This window comes from Oryctolagus cuniculus, chromosome 9 (genome assembly GCF_051225735.1).
Source record: "Oryctolagus cuniculus isolate XC-2025 breed Fujian yellow rabbit chromosome 9, ASM5122573v1, whole genome shotgun sequence".
Taxonomy (NCBI): domain Eukaryota; kingdom Metazoa; phylum Chordata; class Mammalia; order Lagomorpha; family Leporidae; genus Oryctolagus; species Oryctolagus cuniculus.
The window spans coordinates 53,199,163-53,223,940 of record NC_142875.1 but is presented as its reverse complement, the minus strand read 5'-3'; the positions used below and the strand labels follow the sequence as shown (position 1 = coordinate 53,223,940).

General features: G+C 38.4%; 1 protein-coding gene across 7 annotated transcripts in view; it reads right to left on the bottom strand.

The window, feature by feature from the left end:
- Positions 1–533: 533 nt before the first annotated feature.
- DIAPH3 (diaphanous related formin 3) overlaps positions 534–24,778 on the bottom strand; it is a 544,053-nt gene continuing 519,808 nt past the window's right edge. For all 7 annotated transcript variants that reach the window (XM_051850009.3, XM_051850008.3, XM_089303626.1 and 4 more), the window contains one exon: positions 534–1,750. In XM_051850009.3, the coding sequence (XP_051705969.3) occupies positions 1,488–1,750 (263 nt within the window). In that variant the 3' untranslated portion in view covers positions 534–1,487. The remainder of the gene's footprint in view (positions 1,751–24,778) is intronic.

Below are 24,778 nucleotides of genomic sequence, written 5' to 3'. Positions count from 1 at the left end.
ATTTAGTCCTGCCTTGGCCATGGGTAGCACTTTTCCCCCAGTGTTTATAAAACAGGGTTTGGTTCATAGTTCTAATTAATCAACTTGATTAAGTCGAGAGCTAAACAGAGGTTGCCACTTAAACAAGAAGATAAAAAACACTGGGCCTTGCCAGAATAGTTTTTAAAATTTATTTAGTGATTTGAAAGGCAAAGTTAGAGAGGAGGAGAGAAAGAGAGGTCTTCTATCCGCTGGTTCACTGTTGTGAGTGGAGGGTCCCAAGGTCATCTTCCACTGCTTTCCCAAGTGTGTTAGCAGGGAGCTGGATAGGAAGTGGAAAAGCCAGGACTCAAACTGGCACCTGTATGGGATTCTGGCTTTGCAGGTGGCGGCTTAATCCACTACACTGCAATGCTGATCCAATAACTTCTTTTTAACTGATGGTAAAAGAGTAGTCATTTTGTTATTACATGTAATAAAGCAAGTACTTAAGACTGTGCCATACAGTTGGTCTATCTGCAGCATATCCACAGAACTATTAACAAAAAAAAGCATTTTTTTTTTCATTTAGTGCAAGTAGAAAGTTTATTTTCTTTATGAGGAATTAACAGAGGAATGATGCCGAAATGAGGTAAAATTGCAACATCTGCATACATACAAAATTTTTCCTTGAAACACTTATTCAGATTGTTGTTAAAGGTATTGATTGTCAGATCAAAGAAGTTACTACTCTAAGTTTGTTTACAGAATCCAGAAAATTCGTTACTTAGGAAGTTTCAAAATGGCAATTGTATTCTAGAGTCATAATTACCAGGAGAAATATGTTCTCTTGACCAAGACCAAGCATTTTGGCAGTGCTAGAATATTGTATATAACCACTGTTTTCAAAGCGTGAACATTTTTTGCAGACAGTGCATTCATTCCTATTGCACTATTTTTGGAAATGTGCTTAACCGCCTTAGAGTACCCCACCTTGTCAAATTAAAATGAATTTAACAATGATAACAAGCTGACCAGTCATTTCCTTATAGCTCTGATATATTCATTCATATGTTTTTGGAAAACTTGGGCCTAGATAAAAATATACATGGGATACACATGGATATGTAGAAGACCTGAGATTGATGAATTGACATTCATTAATATTGAAATAGTAAAGCAAAACTTACAGTGACTTAAAAAGATGTTTTTAAGGACACATTCCTGAACACATGGCCACCTACATGTTCTCTATAGCAATATGTATAATTAATACCAAATTTAGTACAGATGAATACCAGGAGAGACATACAGAGAAAGCATTAAAGCCCATTACAATCTTGAATGAGTCAAAACCTCAAGTATATATAAAAAGCATTGCAATCTTGTATTTAGCTTTACTCTTCTAACATATGTCATAATTAATTTAAAACTATATAAATCCACTTATATAAAAGCATTTTTTTTTCAAGTGGTACAGCTTGGACTATGGCTTTATGCTTGGCTTAATCATTTTTTACCAGTTTAATTTATAAAGCTCGTAATCTTGCCAGCAGGGCTTCAACTTCGGGAACTGATTCGCTTTTAGAAACAGAGCCAAGAAGTTCCATTTCCTTTTTTCTGTTGCTTTCTACATTACAGGCGTCCTTCTTCTCAACTGCCTTGATCCTCCCTGTAGATGTATGAGTGTCTAGATTATAATTAAGCTCCTTGGCGGCTGGAGTCCTTGTTGAGTTGCAATTGATATTGTAGTGTGTACGTGACCCTTCTGTCAACTGCACTTTCTGATTTTCTACGGTAAGGAAGAAAGAAATAGAAAAGTTATCATTGTGATAACCAAGGCCTACACACATTATAAAACAAATTCAAAAGACTCCTAATAAAGTAGATTTAAAATAAAGGCACAGAAGTTAAGAATAAAGTATACATTTCACCAGCACTAGTGCTATTTCCTTTCTCTTTTACACCTTCCGTTTATGCCTGAAATACCCACTACTAGGTTATTATCAGAGTGGTCTCACATTTCATTCAGATCTCTGCTCAACACCACTGCAGTGTAGTGACTTTCCCTGTTCACCCATGTAAAATAGCATTCACCCTTTTCATTGTTCAATACCCTTCCCCCCATCTTTCCTTCGTAGAACTCATGACTATCAGACACATTATACATTTGCTTATCTATCATCTGTCTCTATTTGGATACATGCTTTGAGGCAGCAGGTACATCTCTCTTTTTTAATAATTTGACATATAGACAGAGAGAGAGAGAGCTGCTATCCACTGATTAATTCACTCCCCAGACATCTGCAACAGTTGTAGTGGGGCTGAGGCCAAAGCAGGTAAACAGGAATGCAATACAGAGTTCCAGTATGGGTGGCAGGAATCCAGTTACTTGCGCCATCACCACTGCCTCCTCAGGTCTGCATTGTAGGAAGTTGGCGTCAGGAACCAGAGATAGGTATCTAACCCAGGTACTCTGCTCTGGGAAGCCAGCTCTAGGACATAATTTTAGGGCCTACAATGACCCTGGTGCAAAGTAGGTGACTCAATAAATATTCATTGGATAAAGAAACTATTGCCACATATTATGACCCAAGATAAGCATTAGTTCAAATAATAAAAGGGCACTTCAAAAAGTTCACAGAAAATGGAGTTAAAACATGAATTTATTTTGGAAAAAAAATAAATGAAATCTATACATATGTAAGGTTTTCCAAATGTTCATGGAAAATGTAGATTATGAAAAAAAACTGAACAGATTTAAAAATTTTGCACCAAGAAAACCTTTTAATGTCATTTTCCCACAAGCTTTCTGAAGTACTTTCATAATCAGATTCCTCATTCCTTTGTTCAAAAAGGAAATTAAAGTTTCTAATAAGAATTTTTAAAGTCTATTAAAAATAGTGAATTTAGGAAATTGTCAAAACTCCTTTCAAATCAGAATTATACCAGAATTATACCATAATTCAACTATCAATTATGAGTATATGCATACCTATCCAACTATCAATTATGAGTATATGCATACCTATCCATGCATACATACATGTACACATATACACAAATTTATTCTTTCATTGGTAAATGATGGTGATTCTGACTTACTCAAGCTATAAGCAGAGAGTAGCAATAGCTAATGATGAAATAACTCTGGCTGGTTGACTTTCCCAAAAAGACCTGGACTTTCTATTAATTAAGTGACCCTCATGATGCACATACAGCTTTATGAGTGATCTCTCTCCTAGATCTCTAACTTTTTAAAAACAGACATCTTCAATATTCATATAACCTTGAACAGGGCTTGAAAATGGCTTCAACAAACTTGACATGACATTTAAAGTTTTTTGGTTATTCGCTATTATCCCAATAGTAATGACTTTGGAGCACAAGCAGTCACTCATGACAATGTGTTTTATGTGAGTGCTGAAAATTCCAACCGAAAACAGCTTGTACATTAAAAGGTGGCTGGTGAAGATATTTACTGCACTGTCATTCCCTGACCAGGGGCTTCCCTGTGATGGATGAGTATTTTACACAGTTTCTTGGACAATCTCAACAAATTTTAGAAGTATGATCACCTTTTAGCTGTTGGAAGGAAAATAAATACACTTTTCCTATCAGGTGGGCAATTCTTGCTCAAAAATCAAGATCTAATAGAGAAGCGATTTTCTCTTAGAACAGTTTATGTGCAATAGCTCATTATGTACACATTACATCTGTAGGAAAGAGCACTATGGAACATGATACTCCTATAGTTCCCATGAGTACATAAATTAATTTTTCCCCAGAACCCACCCTGTTGCCCCAAAAACTGTTAAAAACTGCATTTGCAGCTAAGTGCAGATTTTTAGTCACCTTCCTGTTCCGTCCTCCAAATCTTCTTATAGTTACTTATTATTTGATTTTGTCTAAGCTACTCCATCCTGATATTAATAAGAAACCAGTTTATTCTGTTAGAGGGAAAGTCTACTTGAATGTTTGATGGCAGAGAAGAGATTAATTTGGCTAAAATTATGGTCTTAAAATCCGAAATGCATACAAGTACATTTCAAAAAGCTTATGGAAAAAGTTGAATGAAAAGGTAAGTAGTTTGGTTTGGCAACAAAATTTTTTTTTAAATCCATGAAGTTTTTCCATACCATGTATTTTCCATGAAATTTTTGAAGACCCTTTGAATGTGTTTGTGTAGATTGAAATATAAAATTAAGAGTGGTTCAAAAATTCCATGGAAAATGGACATTCTCTTTTAATTCAATTTCTCCACAAATTTTTAAAAGTTCCCTCATAAATATTCCTGTAATTTTTATGTATATACTTTAGAAAAACATTTGAAAGGCCGAGTCAGAGAGAGAGAGAGAGAGAGAGAATCTTCCATCTGCTGGCTCACTCTCTAAATGGCTGTAATGGCTGGGGCTGGGCCATGCTGAAGCCAGGAGTCACAAACTCCATTTAGGTCTCCCATATGGGTCCAGGGGCCCAAGCACTTGAGCCATCTTCCACTGCCTTCTCAGTTGCTTTAGCAGGGAACTGGATCAGAAGTAGCACAGCCAGGACTTGAACTACCTTCACATGAGATGTCGGCATTGCAGGCTGCAGCTTCAGCCACTGCGCCACAATGCCAGCCCCTTTATTGAGTCCTGTTCACTAAAGTGAAAAAGCGCATGGGATTTTATGGTAAACCTCAGATGAAATCCAAGTTCTGCTGCTTGGTTTTAACAGGTTACATAACCTTTCTAAATCTCAGGTTCTAATAGCTACAAGGAGTGGCTGTGAGGAGTAAGGGAAGTACTGTGGTTGACAATTACTTAGAGATAACCTTCTTCTCTTTCTTCTTTGAAACTGTCTATGGGAGGCATCTTTCACCCAAGGTCTAAGGCTTATTCATAGGCTCTGGCCTCTCTGTATCAGTCAAGGCTGAAATGCCATCTTCTGAATGGCTCGTATTTATATAGCAGCTTTATTTACACAGCTTTTGTTGCCTTTTAAATGTTACCACCATCATAGATTGAGGGGTGAAAAAAAAAAACAAAAGGAGGTTAAAGTAATTTGTTTATAGACTCAGTCGTTGACTAAATCAGTGGCTAAAGCCAAATACAGTCTCTACATACTGAGGCTGTCTTTAAGAAAATTGAAAAGCTTCTTGCCAAACAAAAGTGCTAAGTAATTCACAGCTAACTTTCGCAATAATGATGTCCTGTACTTCAACTTCAGAATGCTTTCTGGCATGTTGAATCCTCACAATAACTTTATAAAGCCGACAGTTTACCTATGCAAAATACACTACCACAGGATGCCCAAGGGAAGACGCAAGCTTCTCTTCTTTCCTAGTCTCACTTTAATTCATGACTATGAACTTCAAGCACAACATTGATCCTATCACAATTCTCTGTTTTCCTCTCTTTTTCAAGCCTCCAACAGGTCCTCCCTTCCCTACATTCATAGAAGCAAGCGGATGAGAATTCCCACAAGCAACCATCCCCTCACCGTGTATTATCTACCTGGTATGTGTGTGCACACACATACACACACATATGCTCCTTCCACATCAGGACTGCTCAAGCTCTGGTGAGCACCAGAGGTTACTCTTGCTTATTTATGAAGGGCCATCCCTTGCGCATCCTTCTCTTTACTGCGGGTGCACAGTTTTCCTTCGCCATGTGATCATTCCCTCATTACAACAGACAGGTTGCATAGAAGAAAAAACAAAACCTTCATTTGTCTCCACATCCTGCTTTAGCGACTACCTCAATTCTACGGCTCATTTTATAACAGAACATCTTGAAAGCATGGCCCACACCTATTTGCTCAATGTTTTTCTTCTCACTTTTGTTTTGAGCCCACTACAATCCTGCTTCCCTATTACTCTTCTGAAACTGTTCTTGTCAAGGTCACTAATGAACTGCATGCTGCCAAAAAACAAGGATTGCATAGCCATATGGATAACTCAGTCCACTTCTATTCCATCTGTACCAGATCTGAGAATGAAATGCCTAGCACAGCCTGGGTTTCTCTTTTACTCCTTGGTCACTGAATTTCTACAGAGGCTTGCGTGAGCAGCAATGGATAGGCCAATGTAAACAAGACCATTTCTACCCTTTTGAGAAAACTCAAAAGTAGCTGTGGGCTAGCTTTAGGGACCAAAGGCTAAGAGAAAAACCAAGATGATATTTAACACCTCTGAGGTTTCAGGTGAAGAATCTTTCATGAGAAACAACATACAAGATAAAATAAAAAAACAAACAGGCCATTCTTGAGATGACTGAAGAAATAAAACAGAACATTTACAAGGGGTCCTTTGGGGATGAGTTAATAGCTCTGCTAGAAATTCCTAGATAACAACTCTTCTTTCCAGATGCTTGAATTTCTCTTCCAGCTCCCCAACACTCCCTATCTTGATCCCCAGCCATGGGAGACCAAAACTACGCAACTCTGGGAGTCACATCTTAAATTGTGGAGCAGATAAATGAAGTTGGTTAAAGGAGTCACCTGTTCCACTGCAACTGGAGAAAATGATTCTAGGTATAAGAGACTCCCAAGTTGGAAATTTACTTCATACAGAAATCTTATTATGATATTGGTACAATGCTACAGGTGTCTTCTGCCATTATTGTTATTTTTTACTTATTACTTGTGACTTAGTATAAGGTAAATTGAAGAACTAAATTCCATGCAAAACCATGCATTTAGTTTCCAAATTGGTGACTTCCACATGATAGGGAGATGATATGGCTCTGTAAGTCATAGAGAGCTCTACATAGATGTTGAGAGGTTTAAATAAACTGTAATTTGACACAGGTGGGATTATCCTTTTCATATGAAATTAGACAGTTATAAGATGAAACACTTAGACACATAGACTCAAGGAAAGGTAAGGCTAGGGTATCAATAAAAAGAGAAGCATTTCTATTTTTCCTCAACTCAAATCTTACCAACACTTGATTTTCAATGGAATCTAAAAATACTAAGGCAAACTAACTTTTCCAAAGTTTGTGCTATGATTTTATGAATCAAAGCTTAAGGTATTTTTTTTTTCACCCAAAATGTTACAATTAATGTCTGTGTGTGATATGTCTAGGACTACTGGTGATTACGGTACAAGTGGGCAAAGAATCAGCTGCTGTTTTCTCAGTATCCAATCCATAAGGGAATCCAATCTACACATCTTGTGTTTGTGTTTCTGTGGAAATACACAGGATGAGAATACATGATTTTTACTGTGAGTATTGAATCTTGAGTCACATCACAGCATTTTTTTTTCTGAAACTAAGTAACAAAGTTAAAAATTGTGGGAAAGGGGAAAAGTTCTTAAATACAAGAAATCCCCTGGACTTAAAAATGAGAACAAAGGCTATGAACTATATGCAGTTAGATCCCGTGTCACCTTTGGCAGAGTAAAGATTTGGATGACAAAGAAAGCTCAAACTGTATCAACATTTCCATTGTTCCTTGAATAACACACACACAAAATAAAAACAACCACAGGAAACCAGGAAAGTTGCTGACAAAAAAGCAAAATAAATGTATGCAACTTGGCATCCTTGGCACCTAAATGAGAAAATATTCCAACAGTGAGCTAAGAAGCCAAGACTAAGACCCCAGCTGATGGCCTCTAGGGGAACCTTCTCTACTACAGGAAACACCAGTTATGGTTCAGAAAGAGGCATTAGTCCCTTTACATCAGTATTGATCTCCTAGCACATTGTGGTTCTAATGGGCAAGGGCTTCTTTGAAGTGCCAACTCTCAGATGAAATATAAAATTGAACTCCTGCCTTTTTTGGTCAATGGTAAGTCTGTGGCAGCCCTGACAGGAGGAAGAATATAGAAGTCTGGTGTGCTAAAAATTGAGTGTCAGTCTTCCTGAAATTTGGGCTCTCCTTACACTTTACCTTTTGCTCTTAACTATTACTTTGACCTACTAAGTAGCTGTTTCAATTCACCACAGCAAAGGCTTTACTTGGTGAGAGGAAAGAAAAGACCCATAAATATAATTTTTAAAGCACTACTGGGTCTACATGATAGTAAAGTGTGTGACAAATATATGTTTTTAATCTATGCAATAACTGAACTTAGTGCTGGCCGCCAGCAGCCCATATCCCTGTGGCTTTCCTCAGTATGATTTACTGATGTTATAAATAATTGTCTTCCCTTGGTTTAATTTTGCTATTTATTTTATCTTATGTACTGGACATATATAAAAATGATGAAGAGAACAAAAGGACATTTTGTATATAGTTAAGATCTTTTAGGAGTGCCAAAAAACTTATTGAAATCAATTATGGGATAACAACTAAATGAAACAATTTCTCCCCCTATTAAAACAAAATAGACAAAGCGGATGATTTTTTTTAAAGTTAGCTCTAAGCAGAGGATATAATTGACAATTAAACTAGGACTTTCTTTGCAGAGACTCAGATACACTTTGAATCAACTTTTTCTAAATCACTGTCCTTTACAATAAAAATTCAAAGATAGCACCACCATTTTTGTAATTTTCTGTGCTGCTCTTTCCTAATTGAGCCTAGAGACACAGGAAGCGCATGATGACACTGACACCTGAACCTAGCACAGGCAGGGGCAGTTCCCATCTCTTGCCTCTAACAAGAATGGTAATAAAATCCCTTGCAGGCAACTGCTTATCTGTCTGACTGGTAATATGTTATTTCAGTTGGACCCATCTCTCCAAAATTGCTTCCTTCTTTCTCATCCCTCCATTCAGCTCTTGGCAATCTTAATTTGACATCCATCCATGCCCCTCTGTGAAGCTCCTCCCTATAAAGTCATCCAAAACCTCAAAATTTCCAGTCAATGGAATTTTCTCATACCTTATTTTCTCTAACATTTGCTACATTTTAGGATATGTGTAATAAAGAATTTGGCTGGCATCTGTCCCAAGCAGATCCTGGGGGGCAGCTGTAAACCCTTGAAATTGTGTTACTTATGGTGAGCCCCTCAGATCGACAGTTTGACCCTATAATCTGATAGTTTATGGTAAACAGGTCACTCATGGGAGGCCCTGGATATTTTCTGGTAATGAATGGCACAGGATGGGGGTTGGCCAAGCCAGAAAGACCATTCATATTGAACCAAGGGTTATTATTATTGGCCCAATCTCGAAGGAGGAGTGAGGAGCTGGAGTTTGAGTCCCATTGTGTGATCGATGATTCGATCATACCTCAGTAATGGAGCTTCTATATAATCTTGGGACTCTGAAGTTCAGGTGAACTTTCTGGTTGGCACTACAGTTGTCCCTTAGGATCCCGGGAGCATTGTTTCTAAGACACCCCCTGACATTCTATTGGCAGATATTCAAGCTCCTCATATAAAATGGCATATTACTTGAGTATAACCGATGCACAATCCTTCTGTATACTTTTTATCTTCCCTAGATGATTTAGGATACTTAATACAATGTACATGCTATTTAAATAGTTGTTATGCTATTTGTTTAGGAAATAATGACAAGGAAAAACATCTGTGTATATTCAGTTCAGTGCAGATGTAATTTTTTCCCCAAATATTTTCAGTCTGAGGCTGGTTGAATCAATGGATGCAAGACCCTTGGATGTGGAGGACTGACTATACTCTATGTATTGTCACACATTGATGTGCTTGGAGGGTGATATGTCCCTGAAGACAATAAAAGGTCCATGCCTCTCTTCCTCTGGCTGGTTCTGACTAAATCCTTTTGCAATAATAAAACTATAATAGTAAATTATCATGCTTTTCTGAATTCTGTCATTCTAATATATTACTGAAACTGAGGAGGTAGAGTGTGGGGAGCAACTTGGACTAGACTAAGTTACTGGAATTAAGACTTATTCTATGCATCTGCTCTCCCACAATATGGCGCTGGGAGAGGAGGAAACAGCTTCTACACAGCTGCCTCCAGTTCAACCAATAAACAGCAGGACCTGCTCCTGATTGCAGGAGAGCAGCGTACTCGGTGTTGTGGGTAGCAGAGTTGGGATTGGTGGAAGAGGACTATAAAGGAGGAGAGAGACAACATGCACCAGGAACATCTATCTGAAGGAACACCTGTGCAGCCCCCGAGAGAGCCGGCCGGCAGTGTGCCGCTCCCCCGCGGAAGTGGGGAAAGTGGCTAGGGGGAACCGCCCTTCCACGGAGGTGGAAGGGTCGGTAGCCAACCCGGGAAGAACCAGCAGCAAACCCGGGGAGGGCCGAGCAGACAAAAGAACAGCGCAGGGTCCTGTGTCGTTCCTCCACGAAGACGGGGAGCGACATAATGGTGCTGTGACTCGGATATGAAGCCTAGGCAGGGTTCAGTGTCGCTCCTCCACGAAGAGGGGGAGTGACATAATGGTGCCGTGACTCGGATAGGAAACTTAGGAGGGAAGAAGAGGGAAGAAGTGGGAAAATACCGGAGAAGAGAGACTAGCAAAGAGCCTAGGGAAAAGCCAGACGGAAAAGGTGCCGGAAGAAGCTATTGAAAGCCTAGGCATAGACTCGGGTACGGACTGTGGGAAAGAAGTTAGGATTTAAAGTGAAAGCAAGAAGAAACTTAGACTCAGATACGGACTGCAGGTTGAAAGTGAAAGTGAAACCTAGAAGAAACTTAGACTTGGATACGGACTGTGGGGAGAAGCCAGGAGAAGTGAGAGGGGAATATTGTTGGAAGAAAAGTTAGGAAACATACCGGGTAGAGAAAAATGTTAGGGAGTATGAAGCCGCCGCGGGGCGAGGTGCCAAGAAGCAGCCTCGGGGTGGGCGCCGGGAAGCCGCGGAGATAAGAGAAACAGAAGTTTAGAAGTAAAATGAGAGAAATAGGAATGCTGGCAGATAGAAGTAAAATAGGAGAAATAGGAATGCCCGGAGATAAATAGAGAAAAATAAGGCCTCCCCACAACACGGCAATGAGAGGGCTTGGATTCGGTCTGCCCGATTAGTAAGACGATAAGTACCTGTGGGCGGCTGCAGGTCACTGAAGACAGGCACGAATTAACATCAATAAGTCTTCCCACAATACGGCAATGAGAAGGCTTGGATTCAGTTTGCCTGATTGGTAGGGCTTGTAAGCACCTGTGGGCGGCTGCAGGTCACCGAAGACAGGCACGTTATCAACATAAGTCTCCCCACAATACGGCAATGAGAAGGCTTGGATTCGGTTTGCCTGATAGGGCTTGTAAGCACCTGCAGGCAGTTCTAGCAGAGCAGAGCATGTGCTGCAGGGCACTGAACACAGGCACGCATCAGCGCCTAAAAACCTCCTCACAACATGGCGAAGAGAGGACCCGGATTCGGTTTGCCTGATTGATAGGGCTTGTAAGCACCTGTGGGCAACTCTAGCAAGCAGAGCAGAGTGTGTGCCGTGGGGCACCAAAGACAGGCGCATATCAATGCCAAAAATAAAAAGAAAGGGGGATCTGTGGGGAGCAACTTGGACTAGACTAAGTTACTGGAATTAAGACTTATTCTATGCATCTGCTCTCCCACAATATGGCGCTGGGAGAGGAGGAAACAGCTTCTACACAGCTGCCTCCAGTTCAACCAATAAACAGCAGGACCTGCTCCTGATTGCAGGAGAGCAGCGTACTCGGTGTTGTGGGTAGCAGAGTTGGGATTGGTGGAAGAGGACTATAAAGGAGGAGAGAGACAACATGCACCAGGAACATCTATCTGAAGGAACACCTGTGCAGCCCCCGAGAGAGCCGGCCGGCAGTGTGCCGCTCCCCCGCGGAAGTGGGGAAAGTGGCTAGGGGGAACCGCCCTTCCACGGAGGTGGAAGGGTCGGTAGCCAACCCGGGAAGAACCAGCAGCAAACCCGGGGAGGGCCGAGCAGACAAAAGAACAGCGCAGGGTCCTGTGTCGTTCCTCCACGAAGACGGGGAGCGACAGTAGAGGAACCACTGAATTTGTAGTGGGAGGTGCCTGGGGATTCCAAACTTGTAGCTGGTATTTTTGGAGGATTGAGACCATGAAGTTTTGTCCCAACTCTAGGTGACTGGTAACAGAAGTCACTGTAACATTTTATTCATGACTTTGGATATTACTATGATTAATAATAACAATGTCATCACATTACCATTATTTATGGCTATTCCACAGTTTGTAAGTACTTTCACCACACTTTGATTCATTTGATTCTTATAAGATTCCTTTGAGAGAAGTGATATGGGTATATGAGGAAGCAGGCTTAATGTTCAGAGCCAGAGACTCCTGGTTAACATAGTTAGTCATGACACGGTCCTTTGTTATGCTTACTCTTCTATATTTTGATGGTGATTCTTTGGTAAGTTATTCTTTCAACCACTCTCAAAGAAACATCTCTATCAGTGCAGTCATTGTTCATAGTCAGATCCTTGTCCCACTTCCCTGTTCTTTCTTTCTTCTTTCCACTAAGAGCTCACTGCTTCAAACATTTTCTCTAGGAAGAAGACTCTGTATCTGCATTTCCAGCAGATAACAAAGCTTCAAAATTGTATCCATTATGGTCTCCCTAAACTTTTCTACATAAATGCCCTACCATTTTCAAACCAAACGCTCGTGTCCAAAACAGCTTCCTCTTCATACTAATATACAAAAATCAATCATGAAAAAAAATCAATCATGGCATGTGTTTACCGGTCTTGCTATCTGCTACTGACAGCTGTCTCAGGCTATTATGCACTATGGTCAGTAGTGTGTGGCTTAGCAGCTATTAGGTAAATATTTCTAAATATGTAATTGCCCATCAGTTAATATATACCAGGTTGTAAGTAATTTATCAGTTGATTTGGTGGTTCATGAGAAAGAAGATGGGGAAAAACAAATACAGCAGGTATGGTTTGACTGTGTCCTTATTAAACAATACTAAATATATAATAAATCCTTTATATGCTATTTTACAAGTTTTAGAACAACCCTAAAAGATGGGCATTAGGGGGGCCGGCACTGTAGCGCAGCGGGTTAACGCCCTGGCCTGAGGCGCTGGCATCCCATATGGCTGCTAGTTCGAGTCCAGGCTGCTCCTCTTGCTGGCCTAGGAAAACAGTGGAAGATGGCCCAAGTCTGTGGGCCCCTGCACCCGCGTGGGAGACCTGGAAGAAGCTCCTGGCTCCTGATAGACGCAGCTCTGGCCATTACGGCCATCTGGGGAGTGAACCAGCAAATGGAAGACCTCTCTCTGTCTCTACCTCTCTCTGTAACTGTCTTTCAAATAAAATAAAATAAATCTTTAAAAAAAAAAAGATAGGTATTAGGATATTATAGACAATGAAAGTGAGGCTCAGAGAAGTTAGCAAAGACAGTTTGGTTTTGGCAGTTGATATTTGCCCCCAGCAACTTCAATCCAAATCTTAGGCCTCCATGATTACAAAAGGCATTACACCATGCAAAATATACCATGAAATGCAAAGAGCACATTATTTATTAGATAAAGGCTTAGGGGAGAGGCTAGTGACTTGGGAGCTGTATTGAATAGTAACTAGTTAAATAAATACTTTGGGAACTAAACACTTTTCTGAAGCCATTTCTAAGCAGTATCCCATATTGCACTTTTAAATAATTTACTTTATTTCTTATACTTCTCAACTCAACATTACATATTTCACATGTTCACATGCTTTTTTGGATGAATAACTAATGCTAATGTTATCATATAACACAGAATCTAGTAATCTTAAGACTGTGAAGACCCTTGGTCACCTGATAGAACCAATGCTTGAAGTGCATCTATTCAGTGTCCTCCATTTAAAGACTTCCAGTCACATCTGCACAATCTCGTAAAGTAGTATCATCTCCCCTTTGGACTCCTTGCTTCACCTTCTATTTAGTATTTCTTCCCTTGAAATCTTAGCCACTGCCCCTAAAGGTTTTTTCCCATAAGAGTTGTATTAAGTAATGCTAATTCCTCTTTGACAATTCAACCTGTTTGGTGTTTTTTTTTTTTTTTTTTTTAGATAAAGATCATATTAGCCAAGCCTTCTCTTCTCCAAGCCAAACTGTTCCTCCAGGGATCATGAGCTGGAGTTATGGTATAGTCAATTCATTAATTAATTCAATAAGTGTTTGGCTTTGACATTTTTAGGATCCTGTTATTTCTATTAGTAACATGCAAATAATATACATTTAGTAGCTCAGGAAAAGAAAAGTATGTACAACTAGGATGTTCAGTACTATTCCAAATCATACATTTACAGAATCCTTTTGATTACAGCCTTTAAAAAATTTCCACATAAACAATACTTGAGGTTAACTTTCAGTATATGCTTAATAAAAATCTGTTTAAAAATCTGTCTTTACTCATTATTTAACCTTTGGATAGATTTCTGTTGAAGCGTATTTTCCTTTGAAATAATTTTGTGTATAACTGTATACATAGAAATGTTCCTTTATTTCTCCCATATCAATAGATATATTAGCCATACATAAACATAGCGAGAAAACTAATTCGAATTCATCTGACAATGACTTAACTTGGCGCATATGTTCTCACAAGAAGACAGGTATCTTTGTCTATTTAATTCACTGGTGTAGCCTCAAGCCCTAGCATAGTGCTTATCTCAGAATGAGTGCTTGATACCTTATGTCTTCAAACACATTATTGGAAAGCTGAAGCTATGGAGATCAAGATGGCTGAATAGAAAGGATCTGCATCTGATGTGGGCAATGAGCATATTAATTTCCAATGCAGGTTCATGTCTCCCACAGTGCTAAAAACACTAAGTGGAGCCTAGCAACATGGGCAAACAGGAATAGGATTTATTTAACAGTCAGAGAATAAACACACAGTCATGGAGCAAAATACCCATTATGAGTTGCCCTTGAAAGAGGGAAAGAAAGCAAGACTGGGACCTCCATGAGTGGTGTGTGGTAAAAAAAGACATTGCCATGGTTCGCTACCTCCTTTTATGAGGTAAGAGGTGCTACCTCAAGTGGATATAGAAATGGGGTGGGGTCTTAGCCTACACCAGGGTCCTAGATGCAAGAGGTGCATCCTGGGAAGGTGGGCATATCAAGCTGACAATTAAAGAAACAGCATTATTTTGCAAGGGCACAAGAATTCCAGTTCACCTGAACTTCAGCTATTTATACTATATAACAACCACCTCGGTCAGAAAAAAAAAAATGTAACAAAGGGAAAACTGTATTTCCAGAAGAATGTCTAAGGGGAAGTCTTAGTAAAAAAGTGATAGTAACTGCAAACAACACGTAGACTCAGAAAATTAGCAGAGAGAAACAAAGCGCACTGCTGCTGCTCCTATACTGGTAGCCTGGCCAGAGGTCACCATCTTGCCAGGAAAAGGGTTCTAGATATAAAATACAGAACTAAGGAGACAGACTTGAAGGAACACTTCAGAAAAGAAGTGAGGATAACTGCCAAGAGCACAGGGACTCCAAAAACCAGCAGAGAGAGAGAGAAAGCATGTTGCCATTGCCTACCACTGCTTCCGTAGCTCCCCTGCTGGGGAACACCATCTTGCGGGGAAGAGGTAAGCAGAAAGTGCTGCCCACTGCCATCATACTGGCAACCAATTCTGCAGGCTTCACTAACTTTAACTGGTGTCTGAGCAACTACTTTGCTCCAAGGAAGTAACCCACACTGCCTCCCTCTGCTCCCAACGCACCAGAACTGAGCTGCTCCTGAGAAGCTACTAAACTTTACCTGCTTTAGGTGGAAGCAAGCAGCTCTTTGCTACCAGAAGCTCCCAGAGCAGCAAGGGCACTTTCCAGGGCAGAGAGCAGACCCCTGTGAACCCTGTAGCCACAGAGTTCTGGGCACTAGCCATGGAGCTACACTTGCTTGCTCTGAGCCCTCTCAAGAAATTCCCCCTAACTCCGGGCTAGTCACCAGGAGCAGCCCATATACACTCCCAGAGGACCAGACCTGAGTAAGCCCCTTCATCTTTTACCACAGGGTGCTGAGGCCAGAGCATAACCCCAGCATCACCCTTGCATGCCATGTGGGAACTGGGGACAGTTCTCTGCCCTGCCTTGCAACGATGGGACTGCTACTGCTATTACTATAACCTCTGGTGTAATTTGCACTTTTCTGTGAGATCTGGAGGGCCCTATCTGCATTTCTCGGCTTCAAGCTGGTAACTACCAGTCTATAATCCCAGCATGGCTACAGCCTTTACAAACCCTAATGTGATTGATGTACAACTCACCAGGGGATTCAAGACAAATACCTTTGGAAGCTCACATACGCGTCAAAGTTATACCACTACTTCCGTATACTGGAGCATACTTGACAACTGAGGCACTTGCTGTCACTGATTACCACCAAAGAATTCACACAGAGGTTACATTTCTGGGCCCACGTAGAACCAAAACTAAATCCACAACCCAAATTATGCCCCACATTCCATCTAAACAAAGTCTTTTTGGATGAAACCTATTCTCTATAGAGAAAAGGAACTACTATGCCCGATGTTCAGAGGACAACAAGAAACATGAAGATGCAAAGGAGCATGCCACCCAAAATAACACAACAGTTCTTCAGAAATATCTGAAAAAGCATTTAAAATAATGATCCTAAAGAAACTCCATGAGATACAAGAGAATACAGACACGAATTTAAAGAAGTGAGGAAAACAACAGATAACAAACAAGAAATTCAATAAAGATATAGAAACCATTAAAAAGAGTCAAATACAGTTTTGGAGTGGAAAAATTCAGTCAATGAAATTATCAATGGCAGAACAGACCAAATGAAAGATTTTTTAATCTGGAAGATAGGATGTTTGAAATAACTAAGTCAGATTAAAGAGAAGAATTCAAAATTAAGTGAAAATGATTCATAAGGGATATGTTAAGGAGAAAAGAAGGAAAGAAGCACCGAGACCCTACTGAATGAAAACGTCCCAAGTCTTGAGAGAGAGATGGCCATCCAGATATAGGAAGCTCAAAGGACTTCAACCAGACACACCCAAAACAGACCTTCTTCAAATCATATTATAGTCAAATTGTGAAAAGTTAAGGAAAAAAGAGAAAAATCCAAAAGACACTGGGAAAAATGTCATGTTTCATGTTATATATAAAAGAAAACCAATTAGACTAATAGCAGGCATCAGAAACCCTACAAACCAGAACAGAGTGGGAAGATATATTCAAGGTTTTGAAAGAAGAAAAACTTCAGCCAAGAATATTAAATTCAGCAAAGCTGTTCTATATAAGCGAAGAGTGAAAGAGAAATAGAGAATATCCCAGACAAGCACACACTGAGAGAATTCACCACCAGATAAACCTTACAAGAAATCCTGAAAGGAGTCTTATATTAAAAGAAAGCATCATGAAAACAGATGACAGTACCAAATTTACAAAGAGATCAGATACAATCAGTAACCAATCAGCAAAATGGCAGGAGTTAGTGCTTATCTATGAGTATTAACCTTGAATGTAAATAAATTCTCCAGTCAAGAGATAAAGATAACTGAATGGATTAAAACAAAACAGAACAGAAAACAAGACCCTACTAAATGCTGCCTTTAAGAAATGCACTACCCAGATAAAGATACACATTGACTGAAGGTGAAAGCCTGGAAAAAGATACACCAACCAAATGGAAACCAAAAACCAGTGGGAAGGCTATACTCAGATAAAATGGACTTTATATCCAAAAGTGTAAAAGCAAAGAATGACATTTTATTGATAAAAGGATTGATTTAGCAAAATGATGTAATGATCATAAATACATGCACCCAACACAAAACCACACAGATATACACAGCAAATATTATTAGACCTAGAGGGAGACTAGACTCCAATACAATAATAGTGGGTGACTTTAACACCCAGCTGTCACCATTGGACTGATCATCCAGACAGCAAATCAATAAAGATACATCAGCGTTGAACCATACTATTGAGCAAATGCATATGAGACATTTACAGAACATTTTACCCACATTCTTCTCATTAGCAAATGGAATATTTTCTAAGACAGACCATATCTTAGGTCACATATCATCAGTACATTTTTAAAAAAGATTTATTTATTTATTTGAGAGGCAGAATTACAGACAGGGAGAGAGAGAGACAGAGCAAGAGGTCTTCCATCCACTGGTTTACTCCCTAAATAGCCACAACCGCTGGAGCTGCGCTGATCCAAAGCCAGAGGCTTCTTCCTGGTCTCTCACATGGGTACAAGGGCCCAAGCAATCGGGCCATCTTCCATTGCTTTCCCAGGTGCATTAGCAGGGAGCTGGATAAGAATATAGTAGCTGTGACTTGAACCAGTGCTCATATGGGATGCCGGTGCCACAGGCAAAGCTTAACCTACTATGCTACAGCACTGGCCCCCATCAGTAAATTTTAAACATCTGAAATCATATCATGTATCTTCAAAGCTGGAAATCAACAAAGGGAAAATACAACATTTAAAAATACATGGAGGGTCTTGATGTGAATGGAATGGGAGAGGGAGCGGGAGATGGGAGGGAAATTATGGGGGTGGAAAGCCATTGTAATCCATAAACTGTACTTTGGAAATTTATATTTACTAAATAAAAAAAATATATTGCATAGTTAAAAAAATACATGGAGGGGTCAGCACTGTGGTGTAGATGGTAAAGCTGCCGCTTGCAGTGCCGGCATCCCATTTAGGTGCCGGTTTGAGACCCGGCTGCTCCACTTCCAATCCAGCTCTCTGCTATAGCCTGGGAAAGCAGTAGAAGATGTCCCAAGTCCTTGGGCCCCTGCACCCATGTGGGATACCCGGAAGAAGCTCCTGGCTTCAGATCTGCCGAGCTCCGGCTGTTACAGCCAATTGAGGAGTGAACCGGCAGATGAAAGGCTTCTCTCCCTCTCTCTCCCCTTCTCTCTGTGTGTAACTCTGATTTTCAAATAAATAAATAAATCTTTAAAAAAATACATGGAAACTGATAAATATACTCCTGAATGGCCAATGGATTAGTGGAGAAATTAATTATTTAATTTCTGGTGAATTCTCTCAGGAAATAGAAAGATTTCGTGAAACAAATGAAAACAGAACATATCAAAACCTATGGTATACAGCAAAAATAGTATTGAGAGAAATTTATAGTGAAAAGTGCTTACATTAAAAAATAAAAATCTCAAAAAAAAAATGCTCTCAAGGACTTAGAAGAACAAACCAAATCTCAAATTAGCAAAAGGTGAGAAATAATAAGATTCAGAACAGAAATAAATGAAATTGAAACAAACAAAACTTACAAAAGGTTAGTAAAACAAAAAGCTGGTTTTTAGTAAGATAAACAAAGAAGGACATGTTTAGCCAGAACAGCAAAGACACACACACACACGTACACACACACACACAAAACAACTCTAAAGTTAAATGAGATATTACAACATATATCACAGAAATACAAAGAATGATAAGAAACAACTATGAACAACTATTTGTTAACAAATTAGAAAGCCTTGAAGAAGTGGATAAATTGCTGGATACGTAATAATTTACCAAGATTAAATAAAAACGATATAGAAAATCTAAAAAGACCCATAAATAGCAACAAGACTGAAGCAGTAGTTAAAATTTCTATAAACATTTAGAGAGGATCTAATGCCAATACTTTTCAAACTATTCCAAAATACAGACCAGGCTGGAACTCTGATGAACCCCAGCATCACTCTGATAACACAACTGAACAAAAACACAACACGAAAAGAAAACTACAGACCAAAATCCCTTTTGAACACAGATGTAAAAATTCTCATCAAAATATTATCAAACAGTGAATGGGATGGGAGAGGCAGCGGGAGATGGGATGGTTGCGGGTGGGAGGGAGGTTATGGGGTGGGGGGAAGTCACTGTAATCCAAAAGCTGTACTTTGGAAATTTATATTTATTAAAAAGTTTAAAAAATATTATCAAACCAAATCCTATACTACACAAAAAAGATCACAGATCACGATCAAGTGGAATTCATTGCCACAATTCAAGGGTGGTTCAACATCTGTAAATCAATAAGCATCACAAATCACAACTATGATCATCTATATGATCATCTAAATAGATGCAGAAGAAAGCTTCAACAAGCTTCCATGATTAAAACCCTCAGCAAATTAGGAACAAACTTTAAGAAATTATAAAGCCTATGTATGAAAAATCAATTATCAATATTATACTGAATAAGGAAAAGCTGACAGCATTTTCTCTTAAAACTGGAACAAGACAAGAATGTCCACTTTTACCACACTTCTTCATTATAGTATAGGAAGTATTAGCAAGAGAGAACAAATAAGGGCATCAAAATTGTAAAAGAGGAAGTCAAAATATCCATGTTTGCAGAAGACAAGACGTCATCGAGATAATCCACCAAAACTGTGTTAGAACTGATGAACCATTCAGGAAAGTTGCAGGATACAAAAGTCCATATACAAAACATAGTATCGTGTTTATACACCAATAATAATCTTGCTGAAGGAGAAATCAAGAAAGAGGTCCCATCCAAATTAGTTAGCCCTCAAGAAATCAAATACTTAGGAATAAATGTAACCAAAGAAGTCAAAGAATTGTGCAATGAAAATTATAAAACACTGATGAAAGAAATCATCAAAGATACAAAAAATGGAAAAATATTTCTTATGGATTAGAAGTATTAATATCTTTAAAATGTGCATACTGCCTAAAGCAAATTATAGTCAGTGCAATCCCTATTAAAATACCAATGATATTCATTACAGAATTAGGAAGAAATCATTCTAAAATTCATATGGAATCATACAAGATCCAGAATATGAGTATTTGTCTTTCTCTGTCCAGCTTACTTCATTCAACATCATGTACTCCAGCTGCAACCATTTTGATACAAATGATAAAATTTCATTTTTTTCATAGCTGAATAATATTCCATTATGTGTGTGTACCATATTTTCTTTACCCATTCATCTGATGAACACCTTTGTTAATTTCATATTTTGACTATTGTGAACAAGGCTGCTATAAACATGGTGGTGAGGTATCTCTTCGATACAATATGTTCATGTCTTTTGGATAAATATCCAGTAGTAGGCTTGCTGGATAATATGGCAAGTATATTTTAAAATGTCCACTTTTCAAAAATGTCATGAGACATGAAAAAAAGACCAACAGAAATTATGTCTCCATTCTAAGTGTACTCAAATAATTAAATAAAATTATGAACAAAAAAGAGAGCATTTTATTCCATCTGTGCTGCTGTAACAGAACACTGGATACTAATCAATTTATAAAGATGAAATTTCTCACAGTCCAAGGTCAAGGTGCCAAAATCCGGTAAGAGCCAGATGGCCTAATACTGTATAATGTAGAAAGGTAAGCAAGAACAGCCTCACTTGTGCAAGCTTTTTTTAATAGCAGAACTAATCCATTCGTAAGAACCCAGCCCTACCCTTATTACCCAGACACCTCCCCAAATATTCTACACCTTCTAACACCGCTGCATTGGGGATTAAGTTTCCAACACATGAATTTTGGAGAGGCATATCCAAACTATAGCAGAAAGTATCGTGACAACACATAAAAGAGATTATTACTGAGATAGAAATTATAAAGAGGACTCTAATAAGATTAAGAGATCACCTTTCAGCAGACATAATAGAGGTTAGAAAGTAGTGGACTAACATATTCAGATTACTCAAAGAAATACTAATGTAAGACATTAATAGGAGCAATGGGATAAGAGGTATATGTAAACTCCTTGTATTACTTCCTCACAATTATTGTTTTGCAAATTGAAATGTATTCTGAAACAAAATATTAAAGAAAGGAAAAGCAAAGCAATATAGAAAGACTCAGAACAGAAGTGATTCTTATCAATTAATAAATAAAGATAGAGGCATCACAACACCCAATTTCAAAGCATGCTACAAAGCTACTGTAATTAAAGCTGTTGTAATAAAGCTATTGTAATAAAGCTACTGTAACTCAGCCCAAGATAGCTGAATGATGAGAAGCCACACTGACCTCAGACACAGAAAGATATCAGGAAAACAGAGAAAGGAACTCATTCTCAGGGGGACTGAGAGAAATTTTCAGGGGAGAAGTGATCAAACAGCAGAGATTGTGTGGGGCAGCGTGGAGAGATGTCAGACACACTTTGTATCTATGCAGCTGGCTCCTGCATGGGATTTACCATCTTCCCTGGATAAAATAGCAAGAAGTTACCATGGCGTCCCAGCTGTGGTACCCTGACACTGAAGGCTTTGACTGAAGGAGAATTTGTAATTTCTGGTTTCCTGAAGACCCAGCATTAAGCCTAGAATAACATGGTCCAATAGAAATATATTGAGAGTCACAAAAGTGGGCTATCTGTGCAATATAAAAATTTCTAAGGGCTGCATTAAATATTGAATATGATCAAGTAAAATTCATTTTAATAATATTTTATTTTACCCAACATCAAATATAATTTCATATATAAACAAATTAATGAAAGCTTTTAAGTTATCATTTTTTTTGGAACTAAATCTTTGAAATCACATCTGTATTTTACACCTATAGTACATCTCAATTCAGGCCAGACACACCTGAAGAACTCAAGAGTCACTTCTGAGTATTGGCTATCACACTTGATAGCATAGGTCTGAGAAGCTGGAGTTGGATATATCATCAAAGAAAATTTTGGTGGTAAGTTTTCTCATCACAAGTTAGAGTCTATATTATTAGAACACTAATAATTTTATTTAAATATATTTAGGGATTATAACAAAATTTTTTAAATTTCAAGTTGGAATAATCCATATACTAGTAGAAATTAATACTATTCATTTCCCCATTCTTACTAAAAAATATAATTTATAAGTCACCATGTGTAGATGTGTAGTTCACTTGGCTATAGCAAAAGGTACTAAAATGAAAATCACAAGTCCTACTCCTGTATGTATTAGTAAAGTCTGCTTTTTCCTATGTTCACAGAATATACACTAATCATGACCAACCATCAAATAAATATGTTGGGTTTGAACTTCATAGGGAAACAAATTGCATATATCCATATATCCCTAATACTAGAAGAAAAACACTCAAATGAGGTATTGAGATTAGGTAAATAAATGAAAGAAAATTTATTAAAGGAATCAGTTATTATAGGAGGAAAAGCAATCAAATGAAAGAATGCAACCTACCAATATTTTGCATTTCATAATGATTTTGTTTTTATATAGAGGAGGAACAGTTATACATTTCCAGGTAATTTGAATTTATGTGGCTTTTTTCAATGGAAAAATAGACCATGGGTAAATATTAAAATATACTGATGAAACTTGAATGCTAATACTGACAAGCACGTTTATCCAGGAAGCATAGAGAGACCAGGTTACCATTTGTAGACTCTCCTATATTTACTTGATACTTCTACAGGCATTTCAATAAAATTAGTGAAAATAAGAAGGATATAACTTATTAAATGTGACTCTCCTTCTTTCCAAAATATTCTTTGTTGCCATTTTTCTATTCTCATTGGATCAGGACCTATGTTGGGGTGAGGTTCACAGACTTGTCATTTTGGGAAGCTGATAATCCAGCCTCTTTTGATTGTTCTATTCATAGTGTATCTGCACTATCTTGTTCTGGATTGATGGTACCAAGTTTCATTATGAAATAGAAAACTATTTCCAAGGTTTTAGCTTTATGTATTTCTAGCAAATGAGTGCAAAAAAGAAATCTGGCAAGAATCATAGACATTACCTTCAAGAAAGCAGCTCAGACTGGTACACTACTGCCTCCTACAGTCAGTTTCAGGAAAGTGAGTGTCTCAGAGAACCCTACTCAATCTCATTCTATTCACAGATATACAGAACACCGGCTTTCTTCCTCCAAAGGATAATTTTCCACAGGTAACCTAGGGAGAAATTTGACGTTTCTGAAATTTTCTGAATTCTTTCCCTGCTCAGACTGTTAGATTTGTAACAAAAATCCAGCAAATGCCTTGAGCATGGATATTACTCTGCTCCAAATAGGAGACTGGCTTTATTTAAAGAAAATTCACAAACTATTATTCTTTTAAAATTATATTTTATATTATTTTTATGTTAAAAATTTTTCTCTTCTTTCCCTTTTCCCTACAGAACTTATCATCATCTCTAAGGAAAAGACATGGGAGAAAAAAATCCACATAATTTTAAAATCTATTAGCATCAATCTCCTAAATAAAAATATTAACAAGAATGACATAAAGGTATAGTAGGAAATATAACAGTTCATATAAATTCACATAAATTAAAATTTGGGGGGAATGCATGACAATTGTAGCTATATAACTACTTGTTTCTATAACTAGCATATTTAGATAAATTACTTGGGTGCTGGTTGTGGTCTCTTTTGTTCACACTGCAATTTGACTTCTGGTGGTTTGGCTGAGTGAAAGAATATCGACCTTAATTTTAAAGGTGAGATTTTTGATCAGGAAGAAAAGTCAGGCAAAGAGGACCTTTCTTAGAGGATATTCCCTTTTAATGAGGAAAACAGTAAAAGGAATAGGTCAATGTCACCAGTTATTTTCTTACAAATGAAACACCAAATTTTATTGAAAAAAGAAAACTGCACTGATCTCAGCCTGCACTGAGATCTCTAAAACTGGTGTCTGTAAACAACTCATTTTTAATGCCGCATTGGCTCAGGCGGTGCTTCCTAGGACTCTGTGGACACACAATCCGATTGGACCACACAATTCCCTCCTTCCATTTACTGCTATAGATTCCTGCCTCGGGCTTCTCTTGCCAGCAGGGACTGTTAACTCAAAGACCTGCTTCCACTCATCTTCCTGGGGCTTTGGAGCCCCTCCTGTCTCTATGGTAACATGAAACACAGAGCCCTAGAAATGCACCATACAGCAGGCAGTATAAGAAAGCAATGAGAGTGCAGTACTCTTGGTAAACTGAAGCAGGTGCTAAGATCAGGAAAATGGATGAGATGAA